A 24857-nucleotide genomic window follows, 5' to 3' on the forward strand; every position below is an offset into this window, starting at 1 on the left:
CCATCTATACATTGATGATTTCCAAATATCTTTTTCCATCCCTGACTTCTCCCATGACTCCCAGTCAACAGTTCCAATTGAAATGAACATCCACCATGCCTGCTCCCCCTCCATGATCACTCCAACTCAGGATCCCATCAGGCCAAAAACCCTAAGTAAGTGGTTTTCAACAGGTCAACTTTGACCCCCAGGTGACGAAACATCTGAAGACATTTTTGGGTGTCATAACTTGGGGGAGGGGAGAGGTATTTCAATAGTGTGGAGGCCAAAGATGTCCCTAACATCCTACAATGCACAGGACAGCCATCCATACCAAAAATTTACCTGGCCCCAAATGTCAATGGCACTGAGGCAGACACATCCTACCTGTGAAGCACAGTTGTCTCTTCTCTCTCACAACCAGTATTTAACCAATCAGCAAATCCTGTTAGTCTCACCCACAAAATAAGCCCCGAATCTGATCACTTCCACCATTTTCATCCTATTAGAAATCACGCTCGTTTCTTACCTAATGAAGTAACTAAAATAGCCTCCTGACTGGTATTCCCAGTTGAGAGGTAAGCATCCAGCCTTGTCCTCTACAATCTATAACACACCAGTCAGGGTCATCCTTTAAAATTCTGTCATTTCATGTCACTCCTCTGCTGAAAGAGACGTTTCCACAGAGCAAAAGTCCAGTTCCTCACAAGGCCCTATATATACTCTTACATCCTCCCACCCTCGCCACTTCACTTCTTCCCACTTTTCCATCAGTTCCCATGCTTTACCCGCACTGGCCTGCCTCGGCTCTTACTGAAACAACCCAAGCGCTCTCCAAGTCTCAAGGCCCAGTTGCCTGAGCTACCTTAAAAGCGCTTACACCTGAGATCTGCAGACCAACTGCTCTTTCTTTGGTCTGGTCTCTGCTTACATGACTATCGAACACCTACGTCTCCCTCCAGTACTTATCCTTTATCTTCATTTTTCCAGAGTACTTATTAATATCTGATAATATATTTAGACTCATTTGGTACATCTCTTTCTGCCAACTAAAAGACAGAAATACTTTATGCCCATGGCTCTATTCTCAGCTCCTGGAGAAAAGATCAATAAATATTTGTTGAATAAATGATTGCTATCTTTTCCAACTATTTTAAAGTAGAAAATGGCATGAGTTTTGCTTTGTAAATAAAAATGAAACCATACCATTCATACTAATTTACCACCCATTTTGCTTTAAACATACCCAAATTCTACAATTGACAGCTTTGATCTTTCAGCATAAAATGAAAGAAGAATCTGGTTTAACCTAACTATTAATATTTTTGCTACATAAAGATTTATTCCCTCATAAGAAACTGAAGTGAAATCAGATAACTTCTGGGAATAGTTACCATTTTACTGTAAGATCCATAAATGAGGCGGTGAGCCTGGAGGCTAGGCGTTGGCAATGTCCAGTGAAGTATACAGTCACAGAAGCCAATCAAAATCAGAGGCATTTAAAGCACACATATCACCTACTCCATGGATTACCAAACGTCAGTCACTAACATACCATTTCCATGATTTTGACCATATCTTTCCTACATTTTTCCTTACATATTGACCCATTTCTATAACTAAGCTTCCTGCAAAGCAATAATTTCTGTGAAATATGGAGTTGTTCTTTATCCAAAACACATTAAAATAAATATGGAACTACTAAAATGTAAGATGTTCATTCACATAATACTTAATATCTAACACATTGCTGGTGGTTTCCATTTTATAGCTGGGAAACACAGAACACTCTTCATTTATAAAAAAAGAAAAAGAAAAAGAAAAAAGAAAGAAAACCAAATCCCAAGGAGCTTAGTGCTTCATTTGATGTCAACAATTAATTGGAATCAAGACTTTCCCAACTTTGTATTCTGGTTTCATGCTGACTATGGAAAATTCATTTTATTTGCATCCCTTAAATAGTGTTCTGTTATGTGTGACGAGCAGAAATTATACTGTGGGTGAAAAATAAAGTGAGCAGAATTAAAAGTCTCAGATCAGTGGGGATAATTTATTTTGCCATGAGACTTAAATAGAAATACAGTAATTACTATGTAGAGCACTTTTCTGCCACCAAGGTTGTTAGATATAGTTATACACATGAAGAGTGCATCAGTTTTTTCAAACAGCAATGTTTCTGTTTAAACTATGTTAAAGATCCAAAAGGTTTGGCAAGAAGTATGGAAATATGGTTCAAGTAAGGTCTTCACAGAGTAACCGTATTTTCCAAGTGAAAAGGGGAAACATACTATCTTCAGGACCAGTCTGTGGTTTACCACTGCATTAGTAAGAAGTTAATCAAATTGTTTTAAGCTGGATCTTTATAGTAAATTTTCTTGTCTAGTATAGTTGAGGGAAAAGAAGAATGTTGGTTAAATCATTCTTTTTAACTGACTCACTGTGTTGTTTTCCTATTTAGTTCTCCTTCAATATCTTAAAGCATTATAGTTTCACACATAAAAGTCCTGCACATCCTTTTTTGAGTTATTTATTCTTAAGTATCTAATTCTTTTGTTACAATTTTTGAGGTGGTATCCATAAATTTATTTATTTATTTATATCAAACCTGGCTAGACTCATTATTTCTAATAAATTCTCTGTAGGTTATTTAGGATTTTATATAGGAGAAACAAAATTAAGTCTTAGATCTTTTACATCTTTGGTTTTATTTTACTCCACAGACCAGGGACCCTCCAAAACAATATTGAATTCAAGCAATAATAGTGCACATCCTTGCCTGAGTTCTCATTTTTGTAAAGTGAATGTTTCTAATGTTTGGATGAATGAATATAATGTTTTCTAACTCCTGCAAAATTTCAGACAGAATAGTATTCTGTTCAAATGACAATGTTTACTGGAAATTTCTAAGACCATTACTACTCTGTAATAGACAAGAGTTGGGTGATTATCCAAATCACAATACCCCCTTGTTCCTGAAAAAAGTGCTGACATTCAGAGAAACACATGCAACATACTTTGTCCCGTTGGCCTTGGGTGATTGGCCACGGGTCTTGTGACTTTGGCTAGGTCAATCAGAGCCATATAAAGTTTTTTGTTTGTTTAAGTTCACCATGGGAAACTAGACAGGTCCTCTCCAGAAACAATTTCTGTCAGGCATGGTGAGAGTGTTTATGACTCACCAAGTGGAAGAAGCCAACTAAGAGAACGAAGCTGATAAGGAAATGAAAGGTAGAGACAAAGAGCCTCTTAGAGGCCTCCGAGTTCAGGATTCTGGCTGTTCCTGCATCCCACAAGCAGAATGGCCCTTCCAACAGATCAACGAGATGCCTCATTGTCTTCTCAAACAATTTTCTGTTTGCCTTGCAAATAAATGTCCCGAGTAAAACCCAACTAACAAATCGCATGGTGAAATAACACAAGGCATCTTGGTAAGAATCCACTAAGGAGTCACACTTTTGTCTTGAAATCATGAATTTTGACTCCAGGACAAAAAGCAAGTTTATAAATAATTTGTTATTTTTAATTAGTATTATAACTAAAGTAAAAGATAATAAGCTATTACACTATGTTATAAAATGTTACCATTTGGAAAAATTGGGTAAATATTACACAGGATTTCTCTGTCTTAGTCCTTAAATTGTTTGTGAATTTATAATTCTCAAAATAAAAAAAGTTTAATTGAAAAATCTTTAATTCCCCTATCTTGATAGTAATTAAATCTGCAATTTCTTCAGCAGTGCATGAACATTAATGCTATGGTTCAATCATAAACAAAGACAAAAAGCTTTTGCTCACTGAAGAATGTCTCAACTTCTTATTTCTGCATATTTGGTTGATCAGCTGTTTCCCAACCACCCATGCTTTATTATATTATTTTAAATCTCCCTTCATAACAACTTTTACTGCTGTTTTTCTAGTCTACTTTATGTCTACTTAGTTTTATTTTCTCCGCCCTTTAAAATTGAGTGTCCCTTCTAGGTCTTAAAAACTTTTGGGGGATGGTTATTCAATGTCTTTATATAGATTTACCTTTTAGACTATCAAAGCATTTGTGCTTACAATAAAAAACAAAAACAAAAAACCCACACACACAAAAAAAAAAAAAATCAACGCACAAGTTTATAAATAATGTAGTAAAGACTAGTACGTCCTCAACCATACCAGTGAAAAATGTCAAATGTATATTCGAAAGCACAAAGGTAAAAATGGAAAGATTTCAATATAATGTACAATTTTAAGACTCCAAAGTAAAGCCTATACACCTGGAATAAATGGCAAAGGCAACAAGATAAAATAACTAGAGATGGGAGGAAAGAGAGGGAAGCACAGGTCCTATGTTTAGTAGTAAGCTACTGCTGCTCCTGTGAATATCCCCAGCCAGAAGCAGCCAAAACCTTAACAGCCAAAGATTATTGCCCAATAGCAAACTGAAAAGGACATTTTCAATACAGTTTATATCTGGACAGAAAAAAAAAAAAAAAAATCAAAATAATGTGAAAGTTCTTTATTCCTATAAATTGACTGCTTTTAAAATAGCACTATGCAATGGAAAAGCTCCCTTTAAATCTTTCCATACACTCAAGGTTAATGTTAAAGAAAATAAAAGGATCCTGGGAAACAGGAAAATATAAAGATTGGATGCTTATTCATATACTCATTTTTAAATCTCTAAGTCTAGCAATTTGATATATACCCATGAAATACCAGCTGTGAGAGTGACGTCAATTACCAAAAAGAAAAATCATGCCCAAATGTTAAGAAAACTGGTATACCAAAAGACAAATATATTTTTAAAATTAGTGCTGATTCAGTTCCCTCTGCTGAGAGCTAGCCATGACAGCAGAACTTCCAACAGCACACAAACAATTTTACCAAGGAAAGTGCAAGCTTCTTTCCAAGTATTCTTTTGCAAGAGCTAATAAGTATGACAATCGAGTTTCAGTTTCATCTCTTTTATTCCCCTTTCTTATACTCTGGGGTAGAAGTGTTAACAAGCTTCTACCCCAGAGTATGTCATTTCGCAAAATGACTAAAAGCCAAACTGCCAAGATAGATAGACTTCACTGTCTGACCACTACATCATATCTATTCTGAGATAATTTTAGAATTTTGACACATTTCTAGTTGTTATTAAGGGTCCTTTTCCAGTTATAGAATCAAAAGACAAAATTTCATAAACATGATGACACTGAAGTGTCTTCTGAATTGCTAGCGATTTCCCTATTCAAGTCTTTCACACTACATTAATGAATTTTACTCAAAGAAAACTTATTTACCTATTAGACTTAACCACAAAGATTTAAGTCTGGGAAACAGTAAATAGGACGCTGTGATAACTCTCAACAACCACCTCTGCTTTTCCTGTATGTGCTACTAAATACTATACTAAATTTTGGACAACCAAGATGGTTTTCTGAACACCTAATATATACAAAAAAAAAAAAAAAAGAAAGAAAAGAAAAATGAATAGGAAAGAAAGAGATCAGGCCTCTGTATCCTCAGGGTTTTTAAAATTTAAATAAAAAAGGGAAGACCTGAAAGTCTAGCCCAAAGACCTGACACTGAGTCCTACATCTTGGGCTGTCACTTAACTTGAGTAATTCATTTACAGTCTATTTTAAGATTGTTTTAAGGATCAAAGAAAAATGTATATAAAGGTACTTTGCATGCTTAAAAAACACAAGTAAGTACTAGGACTATTACCAATAAAAAATAAAATCCACTAGGGGTGCAGCCATGATGAATTGTGTGATCTGCAACCTCTCAATTCTACCTTAATACTACTTCACCAGATAATTGGAAACCAGGGAAATCATGGGAAGCCTCTACAATTCAATAAATGTGAAAATCGGAACTTTGTACATAGAGAACATTGAGATGGTTTATTTTTTCTTAATTTCAGATGAAATCACTATACCAAAATAATGTTGGCATGTAGGCCAGCACACGTAAAGTTTGTTTCTAATAGAAGTTAACCTAAAACATACCAGAAATATAACCCATACTTATGCAGGTCAAATGTTAACATATCACGCTTCATTTACCTGAGACAGGAAAACAAACTGGATTACTTCACAGATAATTGGACTTAGGTATATAACAGCATCAATGCCAGAAGCTCAAATTAATCAGTATCACCTACTGATGGCATTATGTAATGAAAAAATGTATGGCAGAGATTAAACAAAGAAACTCCTTCATCAAGGGAGACAGGACATGCAATTTTCTCAACATTTAAAATATTCTCCAATTTCATGAATCCTTGGTTCAAAGAGGAGGGACGAAAGACTTAAAATAGGTTTACTGAACATGTTTGGCTCTCACATGCCAAAATTTGATGTGGGAATTGTCAATGGACTGATTGATTAATGTTTTGCTAAATTATGTGCCTGTTTAAATATGATACAGGATTTAAAAATTAAGCTAATTTCAACACTTATAATGCCTGTGATCTTCCCGAATTTTTCTAAGATATTGAAATACACCTAAAGCACTTAATAGAGCATCTCACTTACTATATTAACAATATATGTTTGCTATTATGCAATTTGTAAGTAAAACAGTCTTAGTTCGTAACATGATGGATTATGTGAAGGCTTTGCAGCCCAACATCCTGGGTTTTTTAAACCCTCACGTACTACTTATTAGCTATATGCCTCTGAGTTTGCTGCTTTTTAAAATGGGTGTATTAATAACATGCATCTCAGAAGCCTGTAGTGCAGATTAAATTAGTTGAAAATATAAAGCAATTACTGTAGCATTGCCTGGTACCTTGAAACGCTAAAGGTCAGCTGTTGTTATCATTTATGGTAGTGCTTCCAATCGTGCTTATGTGACATACATTATATTTCTAACAAATTGCAGGTGCTCAATAGCCACAGATGACTAGTGTCTAATGTACTGTGCATCACAGATATATTTTTAAAAATCTCTTGAGACTCGTAAGAGCTCAAAATCTTGTATTGATAACCAAGTAACTTAAGTTTCTGACAGTTTTCCTTTTATAAAGATGTAACAATTTTGATTCTATCCCTTATTAACCCTTATGTAGGACTGCTTATGCTTTAAAAAAAAGTATAAGAAAGGAAAATAGAGGTTTTAATACTTTTATAAAAAAAAGTGAATATTAAGGTTATAAGTTTCCTTTCCCAGTCTCTCATGATTTTTTTGTTCCAAAGTAATACCCAGACACCTAGCCCACTTTAGGAAAATACTTTCATTACCCAAGGATAAAAAAGACTAATCTGGGGACTGAATAGAAAGAACATAAATCCTGGGAAACCTATAGAAAATGTGTACACTTACAGAAGTCAAAGGTCAAATGTGAATGTCACATGTTGTGAATGATGATGGTTAAAAAAGTTTCTTATATTAATCAAAATGAAAATTATAAGTCCATCTGCATAAATTCATCAAGCTAAACATAAGCTAAAATATTCTGAAGTTGAGGCTTCTTCAATTGGTGGTAAAGACATAATTAAGAGGAAAACAAAAACACTACATTGCCACACACAGTTGTCAAGGCTAGGAATTCAGAGTACTGAGAAAGTGAGGGGCCTCCAGGCAGGGGTAGAGGAGGAGCAGATCAGGTAAGCTGGACCCTCCGTCTTGAAGAACTCTGCAGCTACCGAGTCCACATCATATAAGTTTCTATTTATTACTGTACTACCTCCCTACTATGGCCAAGTGAGTAAATGGGACTTCGAGTAAACTATCCAAACAGCTATCTTCTGATTCTCCAACTGATCTAAATGTCCTTTGTTGATTTTACCTCATCTGACCAAACTCTGGACTCTGCACCTCAGGGCTCAGTCTTCCCACCTATCTACACACTCACAGACTGGGTGATCTCATACATTCCCATAGCTTTAAATACCCTCTAGAGGTTGAGAACTTCTAAATTTTTATCTCTAGGACTATCTGCTCCCCTGAACTCCAAACCCATATATCCAGCTGTTCCCTAGATGAGGCTACTTAGATATCCTGTAGGCAGCTAAGTATTCAAAATCTAAATATTTTTCCCCCATCTCTTTCTTCATCTCAATAAATGGAAATATCTTCTATGAGATGCATTATTTTTCTTTTTAGAACTTACCACCATCAGATATAATTTGTTTAATGTCTGTTTTTCCCAAAAAGAATGCAAGCTTCATTAGCAGGAATTTCATTCACAATATATAAAGATTAAGGGGGACTAATTTAGCCTGTATGGAAAATGCAGGCCCCCACAGGTGACATAAGGACTGAAGTCTGAAAGACAAGATGGAGCCTATGACAGGGTATGGATCAGGGTGTTCAAGGCAGAGGAAACAACAAACGCAGAGATTTAAGTCCAAAAGAAGCTCGTAGTGACATTAGGAGAAACAAACGCCCTGGGACTGGAAAACAGGGAACAAGAGGGAGAGAACTGATAAGGGAGGAATGGAGAGTGGAGTATGTTTCCAGGGAGTCAAGAGAGGAAATGTCAAGTCCAATGGCCTGGAAATAAGAGAAACAAACTCAATATTCCAATACAAGTAACAAAGAAAAAGTGACAAAGATCTCTGCCAGAAGACCTCAACTGAGCATTTCATGCTTCCCTCAAGGGTTCTCTCTTGATACGTTTGTATTTGTTCAATTAATTTTTACTAGCCTGTGATAAAATGGTAGCATTTGCTCAGCCATGTCAGCTGTGATCTGAAATAAAATAAGAGTTGTCCCTGTGGTGGTATGGAAACAGAAGAGACCTCACCACAGAGTTTATATAGCTTATTAATCCCTCTTTGCATTGGAGACAGTCTCAGTCTTTCCACCAGGGCACCTGAACTAAGACATCTCTAACCAAAATCATTTAGGTGCTGCATTCTATGGGGAAAAGGTCTAACATTTCCAATAAAGATGCATTTAAAAAAAGAAAAAAGCCTATGTCACTAGTCAATGTCATATCCTGACTGTAAGTAATAAACATTTTACTAGGGCTATTACAAAGGGCTATTAAATTATTTCTTATTTTTGTGTTGTTAAAAAAATGATCTGGCGGAACCGCCATCTTCCAGTAATTTGCCAAAATGACCAACACAGAGGAAAGAGGAGAGGCCCCCGCTCTGTGTTCTTTAGGCCTTTTAGAAAGCATGGAGTTGTTTCTTTGGCCACATACATACATGTGAATCTACAAGAAAGGTGATACTGTAGACATCAAGTGAATGGGCACTGTTCACAAAGGAATGCCCTCTACACGTTACCATGGCAAAACTGGAAGAGTCTACAGTGTTACCCAGCATGCGGTTGGCACTGTTGTAAACAAACAAGTTAAGGGCAAGATTCTTGCCAAGAAAATTAATGTACGTAATGTGCATATTAAGCACACTCAGAGCCTATAAGCTTCCTGAAATCTGCAAAGGAAAATGATCAAAAATGAAGGAAGCCAAAGAGAAAGGTACCTGGGTTCAGCTGAAGCGCCAGCCTGCTCCACCCAGAGAAGCACAGTCTGTGAGAACCAACGGAAAGGAGCCTGAGCTGCTGGAACCCGTTCCCTATGAATCCATGGCACAATAAGTGTAAAAATATAAAAGACCTCTGTACTGTTAAAAAGGCTATTCTGGTGTAGCCACATGTTGGCAGATGTCAATCACCATCTTGGAAAATGCTGTATCATGGAAAATGGTTTGTCCAGTAAGAAATATAAATTCTATCCTTAAAAGTTTCTGAAACATGTATTTCCTATTACTTTCTCAGAGTCACCTTTTTGTTGCACTAAAACTATGTATTTTTAGTTGGCCCCTAGTAGAATTAAAAAAAAACATACATAAAGTTAATAAAAAGTGAAGAGAAGGTCCCATTTCTAAAAATAATAAAATAAAAATAATATTAGACCTGGTCTTACATTATAGTAAAATGAAACGGGGTTCATATTATATTATATTATATTATATTATATTATATTATATTATATTATATATGACCCAGTCTTATAGTAAACTAAGACCGGGTCTTATATTAATTTTTGCTCCAAAAGACATATTAGAGCTGATTGTCTGGGTAGGTCTTATTTTCGGGGATACATGGTATATAATAATCATGATTTATCACCTAAAAACATAGAATGATTAAATAGCATAATGAATTACAGAACTCCTTTGCACATTCTTAGTATGTATACTTAAAATATTCCACTTCCTAAATAAAGCACTAATTTTTAAAACACAAATTCTTTAGCATAGCTTTGCCCAAAATCTACTACCAGTTATACTTTCAGTTGTAGTAACATCAAATGACTAGAAGTGTTGATGAATCACTGCAATATTTAGATATGTGTTTAATAATTACTTTTACAGAATCTTTGTGGGAATACAATCCATTAGGCTTTTATCTACAGAGATTTTTCATTATTTGCTTTCTTTATTTCAGACCTCTGAAATGACAGAAAAAGGAATCAAAACCCATACAATATGACTTCACTCCTGAATGCAGAATTTCCTCCTTGCCTCAACATGAGAAGCATGGCTGAGGCAGAAATAATGATCTTTGAAACGCTAAGAGTTGGTGGTCCACTCTCCATCTCCACTGTTTATAAGACACTCAACCCCATTCTCAGCCATTGCCTCTCCTTGGTTTTTGTCTTTTATCCTGTCACCATATTGGATATCTCAAGATCCTGCTCACAAAATATCCAAACTTCTGAGCTCAGCCTTCTCGATTCCTAAAGCCTGACTTCCTGCTCAGCCACATCTGAACTTCACTATCTGGAGCAGCTCCGTTGACAAGTTCAGTATTTTTCAACTCCCACTCCTGAACAACTTCTGTGTCCTCTCTTAACATCTTTGTCCCTAGTGATCCTTCAACATAAGTAAGTAATCATGCTTGCCCTCTCTGCTTTCTAAGGATGTCAGTTACCCTCCTGTCTCAGTTATCACTATACTCAATCAGGAACCCTTTTCATATTACACAAATTCATGTCCCTTTAATCCAGCACCAGGTCTTCTGTACCAACCACCAACTTAAATCTGTCCTCCCACCTATTCTTACTGCTCATAGTGAAAAGCTCTGGGTATTACTAGAAAAATCTATGAAAGCATGGGAATTCATCTTTTCTTAACATTTTTATAATGCCTAACTTGAATGGTTCTTTATCACTAACAAGCAGTCCCTTTTCTCTTGTATAACCTGCTCCTGGCTGTTCTAAACTATTTCTACAAACTCCTTTCACAGCAGATGACCATGTCTTCCTAACAGTCTATTATCCACCTGTCCAACCAACCCATTTACTGTGCAAAGTTCTATGTTGTAACCAATCCTCTCTTCCTTTTCTCCCAACGCAAAGAAAGAGCATTTCCCCTGGTGCCTACAGGACTCCTTGCTGCTATAAAAACATTGCCTTAGCTATTTTTTCTCCTCCAACACACTTTCCCATATTCTTCAAACTAGTACATTTTCTAAAATTATAACCCAGGCTAGTTGGCTTATCACTCTTCTGAATTATTTCCACAAGATTTGAATCACAACCTCACTCAACCTGGAACCATATACATTCCCCTGGCTTCCATGCCGTTTCCAACTCTTTATTTTCACATACCTGTAACTACCCTTCCATCATATTTGTCATCAGGTCCTCTCCTGGGCCATAAGGGCACATACTACCCACATCTCCCCCATGGAACTTGGAATACGACTTTGATTGTGTAACCTCAGAGAGCTGAAGTGAGGATGATGTGTAATACACTTAAAAGTGTCCTCTTTAGCCTACAGATGCCAAGGTCACCTCCACAGAAAAGTTTTCTCTGACCTCCCCAGAATGGGTCCATTTCCCATAATAGCTTTTATATATCTAGTACAGATCCCATTGTATGGCTTTCTCTCTGATACTGGGACTAGACCGCATAGTAGGCTGTTGTTTCCTAAGAAAATATGGTCACCTCTCTCCCCAGTTTTTCTTCCCCACCATATCTCTTTCTTAGCATGGCCACCAAATTAATCTTTCCTAAATCCCATATTGATCCTCTCATTTTCTATTCAAAAACTTCTAGCAATTTTCCCCACTGCCTATAACAAACACAACTTCTTAGTCCAGCTCTTAAACCCTGCATATGGCCCAAACCAGCAATCAATCTTCTACTAATACCATCTAAGAACCATTGCCTTATTCTACAAATATACAACGTCGGACAATTAAGTTCGCAAACTCATCCTAGAAAAAGTGCTACAAACCTCATTGCTGAATATCACTATTGTCACCTTCGAAGCACTCCCCTTGGGAAGCTGTGCACTGACACCAGCCCCTAATCCACCCTCCAAAGCAATTTTAGAACTCTTTTCTAGAATGGCCATCAGAGCTGTCGTCGTATTACCCTTGATGTCCTGAATGTCATCAAAATGCCTCCCTTTCAATATTTCCTTTATCTTCTGGTAAAGAAAGAAGTCATTGGGAGCCAGATCAGGTGAGTAGGGAGGGTGTTCCAACACAATTATTTGTTTACTGGCTAAAAACTCCCTCACAGACAGTGCCACGTGAGCTAGTGCATTGTTGTGATTCAAGAGCCATGAATTGTTGGCAAAAATTTCAGGTCGTCTAACTTTTTCATGCAGCCTTTTCAGCACTTCCAAATAGTAAACTTGGTGAACTGTTTGTCCTGTTGTACAAATTCATAATGCATAATCCCTCTGATATCAAAAAAGGTTAGCAATATCATTGCAACAAGTTTGTGAACTTAATTGTCAGACATAGTATATAGTACTTTCTCCTACCTTGTACCTCTGCTCAGACTCATTTATACGACTGCCGCCTCCTAGTTGTGTGATTCTGGCCTGGCTCAGGCAATGCTTCCCCCGAGTCAGGCCACCTTAAAGGTCCTTTCCTCAAATTGCTCTCCCTCATCTCTTTAGCAAAATGACACCAAACTGTGCTGCGTTTTCTAGCACATTTACTCCACACTCACATTTATTTACGTGTATATATAATTCCCCAACAGGATGGGTGAAGTAAGTGATAGCAAAGATGACATTTTAAACAAGCCTATAACCCTCAACTGACAATCAATATCTTTATCACCACCAACATTTATCATGTGCCAGGTGCTGCTACAAATGCTTTACAACAATTCTGTGGGGTACACCCTACTATGTTTCCCATGTACAAATGAGAACACTGGGTCATAGACAGGGGCCTTCACAGAAATTTCAACAATGGGCACAAAATTATATTTGTGAATGGATAAATTCATTACTAATTGAGCATTGATACTGTTACATAAAGTAATCCATCAACCTAGAATGTTTTTGCCAGTCTTCGAAGCCCCGCAAAACTCTCCCAGCCTTCAAGACCCTACTCAAATGTGCCCTTCAAAAAAGTGTCCTCCTAATACCTTGGCAAAATTAGTTGCTCGTTCCATGAAGCATCTTTAATACTTGTAGTGTATCTTTATTAGAACATTAAGGTTATTTAGAAGTGACTCAATTAGAATGGGTTTCTTAACGGAAATTTGTTCAATATTTTTAATTCTCAGAAACACTAACTGGAAAGCAAAATGAATGTAATTTACATCTGCTGAACAAATGAAATAAACAGAAATGGCTTTTCTTATTAGTAATATTTGATAATCAGATTTTTTTTCTATAACATTTAGTACATGTATCAAATTATAAGCTCTCATATGGCTAAGTATAGTTCAGAAAGTCTATTTTTTCTTTTATTTTATCCAAACAAAGCATTATTCTTAAAAAATGAGTAATGGACTTACCAGTCTTCTCCTTTCTTCTTCTACTGTGATGAGTAGTCTTGCAAATTCTTTTAGTGATTGAGCTATTTAGAAGATAAATTTTAAAAAGAAGCATTAATCTCTTTTTAATGCTAGTATCCACTTGCACAGGAATAAACATTACAATGCAGCTAGTTATAAATTTGTATATATCCTGTGGTTTTATGTTTATATAAGCATAAAACAGTAAATACATTAGGATCTCAATGACTAACAGCTATAGATAAGAGATGTCTGTGTGCTGTAATTTGAAGTTAAGCATGGGTCAAGTGTGCAATTCTTTTTTTCAAAGACACTAGAGGAATAGTTTACATATATAATATATATCTATAAATACACATTAACAAATAAAAGTACAGTATTGGAATCACTTCTAAACCGAATACTACAAACAATGAAAAATATAAACCAAATACTACAAATAATTAAAAATATATTAAATCTGTAAGAAGCAAAAAAAAAAAAAAAAAATGTGTAAGAAGCACTAAATCCAGTCCTATTTAGATGTACTGAGTAACAGCCAATGATGCAAGGTCTCTCCCACTGACTTCTTTGTAGAAGTTCAACAGTTATAGATACTGAAGAAACAGATTTTGTATTCCTCCCATATCCGAGATACTTCAGCTCATTGTTAGTGTGGTGGGATGACCACCAGCAACAGCATTCTGCGAACTTGTTAGAAATACAGACTCTCAGGCCCCATCCCAGAACCTGTATGTTAACAAGATCCCCAAGTTTGCATATTACAGTTGAGAAGCACCACATTAGAAAACTGTGAACCTATATTGCCATGGGTTGGGGAAAATACCAAATATTCAGGAACACTGAAAGAACAAACCAAAAATAAATAGGGACTTAACAGTAGCATATTCTTTAAAAATGCTTAGTCCCAAATGGTGATTGTAAAAAAGTAATTCATTCACATCAATTTGTGTACCTTATACTTAATATGAATTATTAACTAAAGTTGAGATGTTTTGTTACAATACTACCCTGTTTCCCTGAAAATAAGACCTAGCCAGACAATCAGCTCTAATGCGTCTTTTGGAGCAAAGATTAACAGAAGACCTGGTCTTATTTTACTATAAGATCAAGTCTAATATAACATAATATAATGTAATACCCAGTCTTATTTTACTAGAAGACCCGGTCTAATATAATATAATATGACATAATATAATACTGGGTCTTATATAAATTTTTGCTCCAAAAGACCCATTAAAGCTGATTGTCTGGCTAGATCTTATTTTCGGGGAAACACAGTAACAAAACAAACAAGATGAATGCAAAATTTGTTTTTGTTTAAGCATTGAAACCTCCCTTCTATGCCCTTACTCTTTAGGCTCCCTCCTCCCCTTGCTTCACTCACAGTAACACTGAAAACATTCTGTGAGACCAGAAGTCTAGTAAATCCAGCATAAAACCTACAATACAGGCTTACAAGTAAGTGAAGAAAACAAATCAAGTCACATCAACAGAACTTATTAAGGAAGAGAAAAAAAACGTTTTCTTTTCAAGAATTTAAAATTCCAATCTAGGATTTTCTCTCCCTCTTTTAAGAACTGCTAGGCTTACACTAAATTAAGCTGGTTTGAAATGCTACCCCTATGATTACTTCACATTGGGTTTTATTCACAGTTACCAAAACAGAAATCAAAGGATTACCTAGGAGACTCAGATTAATCTGATAAACACATTACAGGACTTAGAGTAAAGATAACTTTTTTTTTAGAAGTTTTAATTTCTTCAAAAATAACTCTTATCAGTGGTGCAATACAACGCAGTTTTTGTTTGGTTGGTTGGTTTTTGTTTTGTTTTTTGTTTTTTTAATTTACTTTTTAAATTTATTGGGGTGACAATTGTTAGTAAAATTACATAGATTTCAGGTGTACAATTCTGTATTACATCATCTATAAATCCCATTGTGTGTTCACCACCCAGAGTCAGTTCTCCTTCCATCACCATATATTTGATCCCCCTTACCCTCATCTCCCACCCCTCACCCCCCTTACCCTCTGGTAACCACTAAACTATTGTCTGTGTCTATGAGTTTCTGTTTCTCATTTCTTTGTCTTGTTCTTTTGTTATTTTTGGTTTATATACCACATATCAGTGAAATCACATGGTTCTCTGCTTTTTCTGTCTGACTTATTTCGCTCAGCATTACATTCTCAAGATCCATCCATGTTGTCACAAATGTTCCTATATCATCTTTTCTTACCGCCGAATAGTAGTCCATTGTGTATATATACAACAACTTCTTTATCCATTCATCTATCGAAGGACATTTTGGTTGTTTCCATGTCTTGGCCACCGTAAACAAAGCTGCAATGAACATTGGAGCACACGTGTCCTTATCTATAGATGTTTTCAGATTTTTTGGGTAGATACCCAGGAGAGGGATTGCTGGGTCATATAGCAATTCTATTCATAATTTTTTGAGGAACCTCCACACTGCCTTCCATAACGGCTGCACCAGTCTGCATTCCCACCAACAGTGTATGAGGGTTCCTTTTTCTCCACAGCCTCTCCAACACTTGTTACTATTTGTCTTGTTGATGATAGCCATTCTGACTGGGGTGAGGTGATATCTCATTGTGGTTTTGATTTGCATTTCTCTGATGATTAGTGATGTGGAGCATTTTTTCATATGTCTATTTGCCATTTGCATGTCCTCTTTGGAGAAATGTCTCTTCAGGTCCTCTGCTCATTTTTCAATTGGGTTGTTTGTTTTTTTGTTGTTGAGTTGCATGAGTTCCTTGTATATTCTGGATATTAGCCCCTTATCAGAGGCACTATTTGCGAAAATCTTCTCCCATTCAGTTGGTGGCCTCTTTATTTTGTCGATGGTTTCTTTTGCTGTGCAGAAGCTTTTAAGTTTCATATAGTCCCATTCGTTTATTTTAGCTTTTACTTCCATTGCCTTTGGGGTCAAATTCATAAAATGCTCTTTGAACCCAACGTCCATAAGTTTAGTACCTATGTTTTCTTCTATGCAGTTTATTCTGTCAGGTCTTATGCTTAAGTCTTTGATCCGTTTTGAATTAATTTTGGTACATGGTGACAAATAGCAGTCCAGTTTCATTCTTTTGCACATGGTTATCCAATTCTCCCAGCACCATTTATTGAAGAGGCTGTCTTTTCTCCATGGTATGTTTTTTAATGAAGAAGCTATGCTCAAAAAACACACTTCATTGTCAGAATCTTTACTACCAGTGCTCAAAATACTTGAGGCATTAGGGATCTATTCTAGTGTGTCAGCAGGGGACCAATTATGGTCTGATCATATCAGCAACAATAACTGAAATAATATCACATGTTCTAGAAAATAAAACTATTATTTACAGAGTCTTATGCTAAAAGGAAGGGTAACATTTGGGGAAGTCTGAAAACAGAAAAGTTATCAGATAGTCTTCCAGGTGTTGGAAGAAACATGTATAGGAAGTGAATAAATAAATATATATCAGATAATATGTATCAGATATATAAAATCGCTTCTAGCCTTTTGGCTAAGATCAAGTATAAAAACATAAACATTATATATATGATAACTATATACATACATATATTCACTTGCATACACACACACACACACACACACACACACACACACACACACATATAATCTCCTAATAGTTCTGTCTCAAGACTTCCAGCCTCCACCCAGAATCTCAAAATAAGTCACCAGAAACACAACCAAGTATTCTCATTTTTTCTTGTAAGGGTTAGCAGCCATCAAAAGGGAGAGATCAGAAGCAGTTTTCTAAGTCCCGTTACTCAAAAGAGATACTGTGGGACAGTGAAAAGAAAAGACAAGTTTGGGGACCAGACAAGCCAGAGTGAGAATAGCACTAGTTGTGTAAACTTGTCTAAATTACCTCACACATTGGAACATCAGTCTTTCTCATCATTAAAATAGAGGCAGTATTATTTACCTTACTAGGTGATTTGCAGATTTTAAGATTATGTAGGTAAGTATTTATCCTGATGCCAGGCAAATACCAAGTGTTCAATAGAAGCGAGCTATTATTTAAGTTAAAATATTAAACTACATTTACCATGAGCACACACTTGTTGAAAATGTGAGTCAGTAGTATTCATGCAGCAATCCAGTTTTGACAACAAGAAGTTGAACAGAAAAACTTTTACAAACATATAGATTTTAACTGGAGTGTATAATAGCATATTAAGGTTCTGTATTTTCAGTAAAGAATGCATTCCATCATCTTTCTGGCAGCCATCTACTACCACTGAAGTTCTCTCTGGGTGTCAAAAAAAAAAAGTGTCAACAAAACGTTGGATGGTCGGAGGCAATGTGACTATGTCTACAGAGAAAGAAGCCAAGAGATAAATCAGTTTGGGTTACAGGAATTGGAGGCAGCAGGTAATCCTAAAGGTGAGAAAATAAGAGGAAATATAAATAGAAAGAGCAGTCAAAAGTCTGTGTAAGAAGCACTTTAACTCCAGATTTCTAACTCAATTCTCCCAAACATTTTAATAAAAGAAAAACAACAAAAAACCCTCACAGTCCTATGCTTCCTTTTATCGGAAGCTACTAGATGACACACTCTGACAAAACATGGGACTAAACCAAGAGAAGAAGATACAGACTCTAGAAACAGGAGGTCCAATATAGAAAAGCAGCAAATGGAATTCTTAGGACAACCCAGATAGATACATGTATTCCAGTACAACAGTTGTGCAACTGGTCCAGAGAGGATCTTACCTAAACTGGAGCAATAGGTAAGGGGCTCCAGGAAATGTCCGCCGAAAAAGGAAAACAGAACTGATCAATATCCTGATGTGTCAATGTAATGAAATGTTTATACTCCTTTTTTATAAGGAAATTCAAAGGCAATTATTAACTCCTGGGAAACCAAAGTTATACACAAGTAACACTATCAAAATAAATGAAATAGCTGAGTTGTGAGTAATATGTACAAAGTCACTGTAATACAAACATTAAAAATAGATTTTGGCAAAATTAAGTTTTAACAACTGAGAGAATAGGGGAAAGGAGCACGTGAGATAGTATGAACTCAAGCTATAGTGTGACAACTGTATGAATTAAAAAGATGACATCTAAAACTGAAAAGAGGGTAAAAGGGATCAACTATATGGTGATGGAAGGAGAACTGACTCTGGGTGTTGAATTCACAATGTGATATATAGATGATGCATTACAGAATTGTACACCTGAAACTTATGTAATTTTACTAACAATTGTCACCCCAATAAACTTTAATTTTAAAAAAATGAAACTGAAAACAAAAACCGAAAAGTAGCAAGGTATTCATAATCGTTAAAGAAAACAGAAGAAATGGCTAAAAGTTCAAAGTGGTCTTTCTAGGAAATTAAGCGGTGGGGACTGGTAAGACAGGGACTGTTAGTTTTTGTTAAGCTTAATAAAAATCCATAGCTTTTTAAATAAATAATGAAAAATAAAACATGATATTAATGCTGATTTTCTTACTAGCCTAAATTCTAGAAGGGCACTGATCACATATAATAAATTTTCCCAAAGGGTTAAGTGAATATCTAGCACATAGAAGTCTGTCATCTGGTATTTTTGGAATAAAGAAAATGTAACTTCATTAGAGGCTGGCAGAGGTACACTAGAACCTCCCACATGGTCAACCAGAAACGACTACTGGCACACGTAGTGAGGCCCTAAAAGTCCCAGGCAGTATTTTACAATGACGACTGCATGAGTCCACAGGCTTCCCCAAAGTAGCTACTACAGTAAGAGTAACTTGTGGCATTGCCTTAAATCCGATTTTGACTACAAGTAAGAAAACTCAGGTTCTCAATGTGCTGTTGTACCTCTTTGTCCAAAAATTAATGATATTGCTTTCTGTTTTACTTGGTTTTCTGGTTTGTTTCCAACATAAATACTATTTATAGACTCAGTGCAGTAATACTTGATTATAATGAGAATGTCGGAGGAGAAAAATTTTAACACGTAAAAGCAATCCCTTGTCTGGTTAAACACATGTCTCCTTCCAGCAGTTTTCTGAGTTTGCCCCCATTTAACAAGTTTTGTTCCCTCTTTCTCTTTTGTTGATTTTTCAGGGAAATGACTTCAAAAACCTAAGCTTGTTCTCTTTATTATAGTCTCAGTTCCCTAAAAAGCACATGTTTCTTGGTCCAAATGAAGATATTCATGTTTGTCATTTGTTCTGTAAAAAAACGAACAGCCAAGAACACTAAATATTTATTTCATGAATTAGTGACAGTGGCCTACTAACTTTTGAAACCCATATCTAATATTCTCCCCTAATCTTTATATTTATAATAATGTCAAAGTATTGCATTAATAGTTTACTAAGCACAAAGTAACACACAGAAAATAACAATTAAGAGTCCTATAAAGTAGATATCAAACAATTCAAAATATTATCTTGTAAATTGTGTTTTAGGATTAAGGGCTGAAAAATAGCAGTCTCTTCCTGGCCTGCCCCACCCTCAAATTAGCAGGAACCTCTGACACAAATCAGACAGATCCAAGCTGCCTAGCATACCCCAGCAGCTCTCTAGAGACAAGAAGCCTGCATTAGCATCTTTGGTGCACAGGACTCACAAATGCCATAAAGAGACCATGAAATCTGGAGGGAGTCTATTCTTGAGCAGACCTTGGGCAGAAAACATATACGTACAAAATGACTCCCCCAGCACCCATCACAGTGCCTTACACAAAACAGCTATTGATTTTATGACTACTTAAAATATATCTTCTAAGACTTCATTTAGGCAAAATCTGAAAATATTTATTACATGCAAATTTCTAATACCTAAATACTTTATTTTATAAGCAACTACTTGTGATGCTCCTATTTATTTAGCTAGGAATTTAGCTCGTAAATATTAATATTTACATAAATAACCATGTCATTATCTGATTTGGGGGATCGAGACTAACTTCGAATGCAACAGCCAGTCCTGCAATTTCAGCTCTTGCTCATACCTACGTGATATGACAGGTGGATGATTTAGTGAGAACAATATTCCAAAAACAAGAGGGCATTCAATAGATGATCGTTAAATGAATTAATGTGTTTAACAATACATTCCCACGGTCTATTTGCTCTATAAGGAGAAACATACCAACACGTATTCTAGGCTACATAAAATACCATGAAAGGAATAGCCAGATACTTTGGAAAATTATGTAGGCTATCCACATTCCTGCCACCTGCACGAAACTTTCCTGGCTATATTCACCAGTAATAATCTTTCCCCTTCCTGACCATCTGGACCATGAGATTACAGGAGAGCAACCAAAATACTTTCACATATAAATTTTAACTTTCCAACAAATTATTGAGGTCATGAATACTGCTATAGGCTTCCTTTTTTATCTCCACTAAGTGACATTGGAAAAACACTTTTGCAACAAGAGAAATCAATTATTCAGGTGTATTTATGACAGGCCCTGAGAGTATAAGCATTCACAAACACTGCTGGATTATGCCTAGAGGGTGAGAAGTATGATAATGGCTTCTTTCTTTACCAATATCATCAATTTCGAAACATTTCTGAACTGTCTAAAAAACATATTTCCTAACTTAATTCTTTTTAGCAGGCTTAAATTCACCCTAATATTTTTGACTATGGAAAACCTAGTTTATTGTCAGGAAGTAAGAATGAGAGAGAAGAAAGAAAATTACTCCCTGTTCATTGCTGACATGACTCTACTACTTAAGTACTAAGCATTATACTCTTAAATGTTTCAACAACTGATCAGCTTGGGCTTTCCAGATTGTACAACTAGGAGGAAAATTGAAGCAAGTCTCTCTTGCATCCAAACCAACGTTTACGAAGTCTGACAATTAAATTGGTAAACTCATCCTAGAAAAAGTGCTACAGACCTCATTGCTGAATATCACTATGGTCACCTTCAAAGTACTCCCCTTGGGAAGCTATGCACAGACACCAGTGCCTAAGTCCACCTTTCAAAGCAATTTTGGAACTCTTTTTCTGGAATGGCCATCAGCGCTCTCGTCATATTACAGTACACCCTTGATGTCCTGAATGTCATCAAAATGTCTTCCTTTCATTATTTCCCTTATCTTCAGGTAAAGGAAGAAGTCATTGGGGGCCAGATCAGGTGAGTAGGGAGGGTGTTCCAATACAGTTATTTGTTTACTGGCTAAAAACTGCCTCACAGACAGTGCCGTGTGAGTTGGTGCATTGTCGTGATGCAAGAGACATGAATTGTTGGCGAAAAGTTCAGGTCATCTAAGTTTTTCACACAGCCTTTTCAACACTTCCAAATAATAAACCTGGTTAATTGTTTGTCCAGTTGGTACAAATTCATAATGAATAATCCCTCTGACATCAAAAAAGTTTAGCAGTATCATTGCAACAAGTTCGCGAACTTAATCAGACAATATGTTAAATATTTAAATAATAATCAGACAATATGTTAAATAGTTCTCCCAGGAGTCTTTTCTCAAACCTAAATAGCATAAACACATACTCAAACAAAGTACAGATCACAAATTCATGACATATACAACTATGTCAACAGAGTTTTTTCACTTTATTAGAGTGAACAAATCATTTATGACGTTTAGATATACTGATGAATAGGGGAGAACTGGGTTAACAGTAGGATTTAGACTTAGTTAAATCTCAAGGAAAACATGAAAACCTGTAAAAGTCAGATTAAGCCAATGCAATCATATTTTATAACTCCAGATGATGGCCCAACAGTCACTTTACTTTTCTATTTGGGTGTGAGATAGAGGCTGTCAAGCTTTCTTAGTATCCTGGCACTGACTTTTCATGAAGAGTAGGAAAAAAGCAACAAGACATCCACACTTAAATGAGGATAGGAACCACAGCAGGAGAATTTGTCATCTCCTTCTAGATGTGGTCATATCAAGAAAAGTAAGTGCAGAATCCATAGCGAGGTGATGCCCAGCATTACACCACAAGGCATGCAAAGACCTAACAGGTGTCACCATCAGCAGTTATGCTTGGAACTCCTACTGAGGGAGTTTCAATTCTCTGAACATTTAAAAGATCAAAGTCAGCATACTGATTGAAGTATCCAAGGGAAAGTTTTGGTTCAGGAACAGTTTAACCCATGAACAAAGCAAGGAGCACACGATCAGCTTGTGGCATGCCTGAATAATAAAGACTGTACCTGCAACACCGACAGAGTGATATAAAACCTGACACCAATTCTTCCCACCAGGTACTGTGTCTTTGGTAAAAATTAACACCTCCCACTGATGGTCTGTCCCCTAGGTCTGCAACACTAGCATTACTGGCAACCACAGGCTCTAGTTATTATTTTCTGGGAACCACAACATCAAGTAAGATTTTTCCACTCCATTTGTGGCTTCAAGTTCCACGGATGCCTAGTTGCAAAGCCAATAAATTGCTTCCTAAACCAACAGGGGAAAAAAGAAAAGCCACAGGGCACCGTCAAATGCTGGCTGATCACTCCAGTACACCCTAGTACTCAGAGGCACTCATCTTTCTAACACTTCGTAGCCCCTTAGAATCGAGGGTCTCATGAAAAACACATGGAAATTTGGTTACCTTTAAGGTAACTAAACCAGATTCTCCATAATGTCCTCCTGGTGGTCAAATTTATTTTTATTCACCAAACACAAATTGAAGAGATTAATATTGAAAACAAGTCCCTAAAAACTTGCATTTAAATTGTTTTATATCCTACCAATACATCTTTGTGTTACACTGCATTCAGGAAAATTAGGTTTCAGCAATTATCAGATGTGCCAAGTTGGTAGAGCATATTAGATATTATTTTAGTAATAAAAGGTTATTTAATATTACAGCATAGTTTACTAAGCATTATAGAAATAAGTGCACAGCCTACAAATGAAAACAGTCATAAAGTTAAACTTTTATCAAGTTGACCAGGTACTCTGCACAGAGTTAGGAACGGCCTCAACTTTTCTTCTTCACTTGTCTAACACCATCAACTGTGCCACAGCTGGTCTGTCCAGTACTCAGATGCCAATCCAGACTCTGAGCAGGACACATGGACAGAATCCCCACTTTGGAATCCACTGGCTTAATACCAAGCCATTTCTTTCTGCTTTCTCTTGTTCCTATGTATCCTTTAACCATATCGCCCAGATTCTTTGCAGGGCTTATGATCAGTCACCCACTGTCCTTTTAAATGCCCAATTCCTGGTCCTAGTGCCTCCCTCCATACCTGGGTTCTGACAGTCCACAGGACCCCAGACCCTAACCTGTGCTCTACTTTAATCTGGTCTATCATTGTGGGTCCCAGCACTGCTCAACACTGCACATTTGGGCTGAGATTCAGAACTTGTGGCCAAATTGTCAATCTTTCACTCTTTTCTGGTCTGACTGGATACTCAGTCTGGTTTCTCTTATCCTTCCTGGCATAAGAACTGGACTCAAAAGAAGACACCTTCTGTACCAGGGACTTCACCTGTAAAAGAAATTTCCTACTGCTGCTGATTGATTAAGATTACCTATTAAAACTGAGAATTATGACTCCAAGATGAAAGTCACAATGGATACACAAAAATTCTAGACTAGGTATCTAATGATGTTTCCTTGATATCCTCTCTCTAAACTAAGAAGCTCTTAGTAATACCTGCTTTGAAACTGCCAAACTGCAAGGTATTTTAACAACTCTGGCATACTCATTTTACACACACACACACACAGCTGATATGTTACATACCAGGGTTGCCAAAAAAATGTATACACATTTTAAGAGATGTTATCTATGCTCAAGCAGTAGTTGGCCATAATCAGAAGTGATGGAAATGGTAACCAGTTTGAGTACCTCTTGTAATTACAGAAGTCAAACGTGACTTGTATTCATCTTTTGTTACCGGTATATATTGAGTATTACAATTAATACAGTTATTTTTTTCCTTTCTTAAAATATGTATACATTTTTGGCACCCTTTGTATGCATCTTTTAACGTAAGTCCAAATCTTGATAAATATATAAAAATATAGAAAGACGACTTTTCAATTTCACACAATTCCAAAACTTGATTCCAGTTGGTCTCTCCCCAGATTTCATCACACTACTGCATTACTTCAAATGAATTTAACCTAAATTCTAGCACAGATCTTTTACTATGAGATTTTATGTTAAGGCAGTAAGTGTTGTTGTGCATAACT

At 36.2% G+C, this 24857-nt stretch overlaps 1 protein-coding gene and 1 pseudogene across 1 annotated transcript in view; one reads left to right on the forward strand and one right to left on the reverse strand.

Annotated features, from left to right (window-relative positions):
- Positions 1-24857, reverse strand: part of ARHGAP42 (Rho GTPase activating protein 42) — a 252004-nt gene that overhangs the window by 141635 nt on the left and 85512 nt on the right. The window contains exon 3 of the mRNA XM_019741698.2: positions 13692-13753. Within this exon, the coding sequence (XP_019597257.1) occupies positions 13692-13753 (62 nt within the window). The remainder of the gene's footprint in view (positions 1-13691; positions 13754-24857) is intronic.
- On the forward strand, positions 8987-9513 carry LOC109452615 (large ribosomal subunit protein eL21; annotated as a pseudogene).

The sequence above is a fragment of the Rhinolophus sinicus genome, linkage group LG06, assembly GCF_036562045.2.
Source record: "Rhinolophus sinicus isolate RSC01 linkage group LG06, ASM3656204v1, whole genome shotgun sequence".
NCBI classification, from domain to species: Eukaryota; Metazoa; Chordata; class Mammalia; order Chiroptera; family Rhinolophidae; genus Rhinolophus; species Rhinolophus sinicus.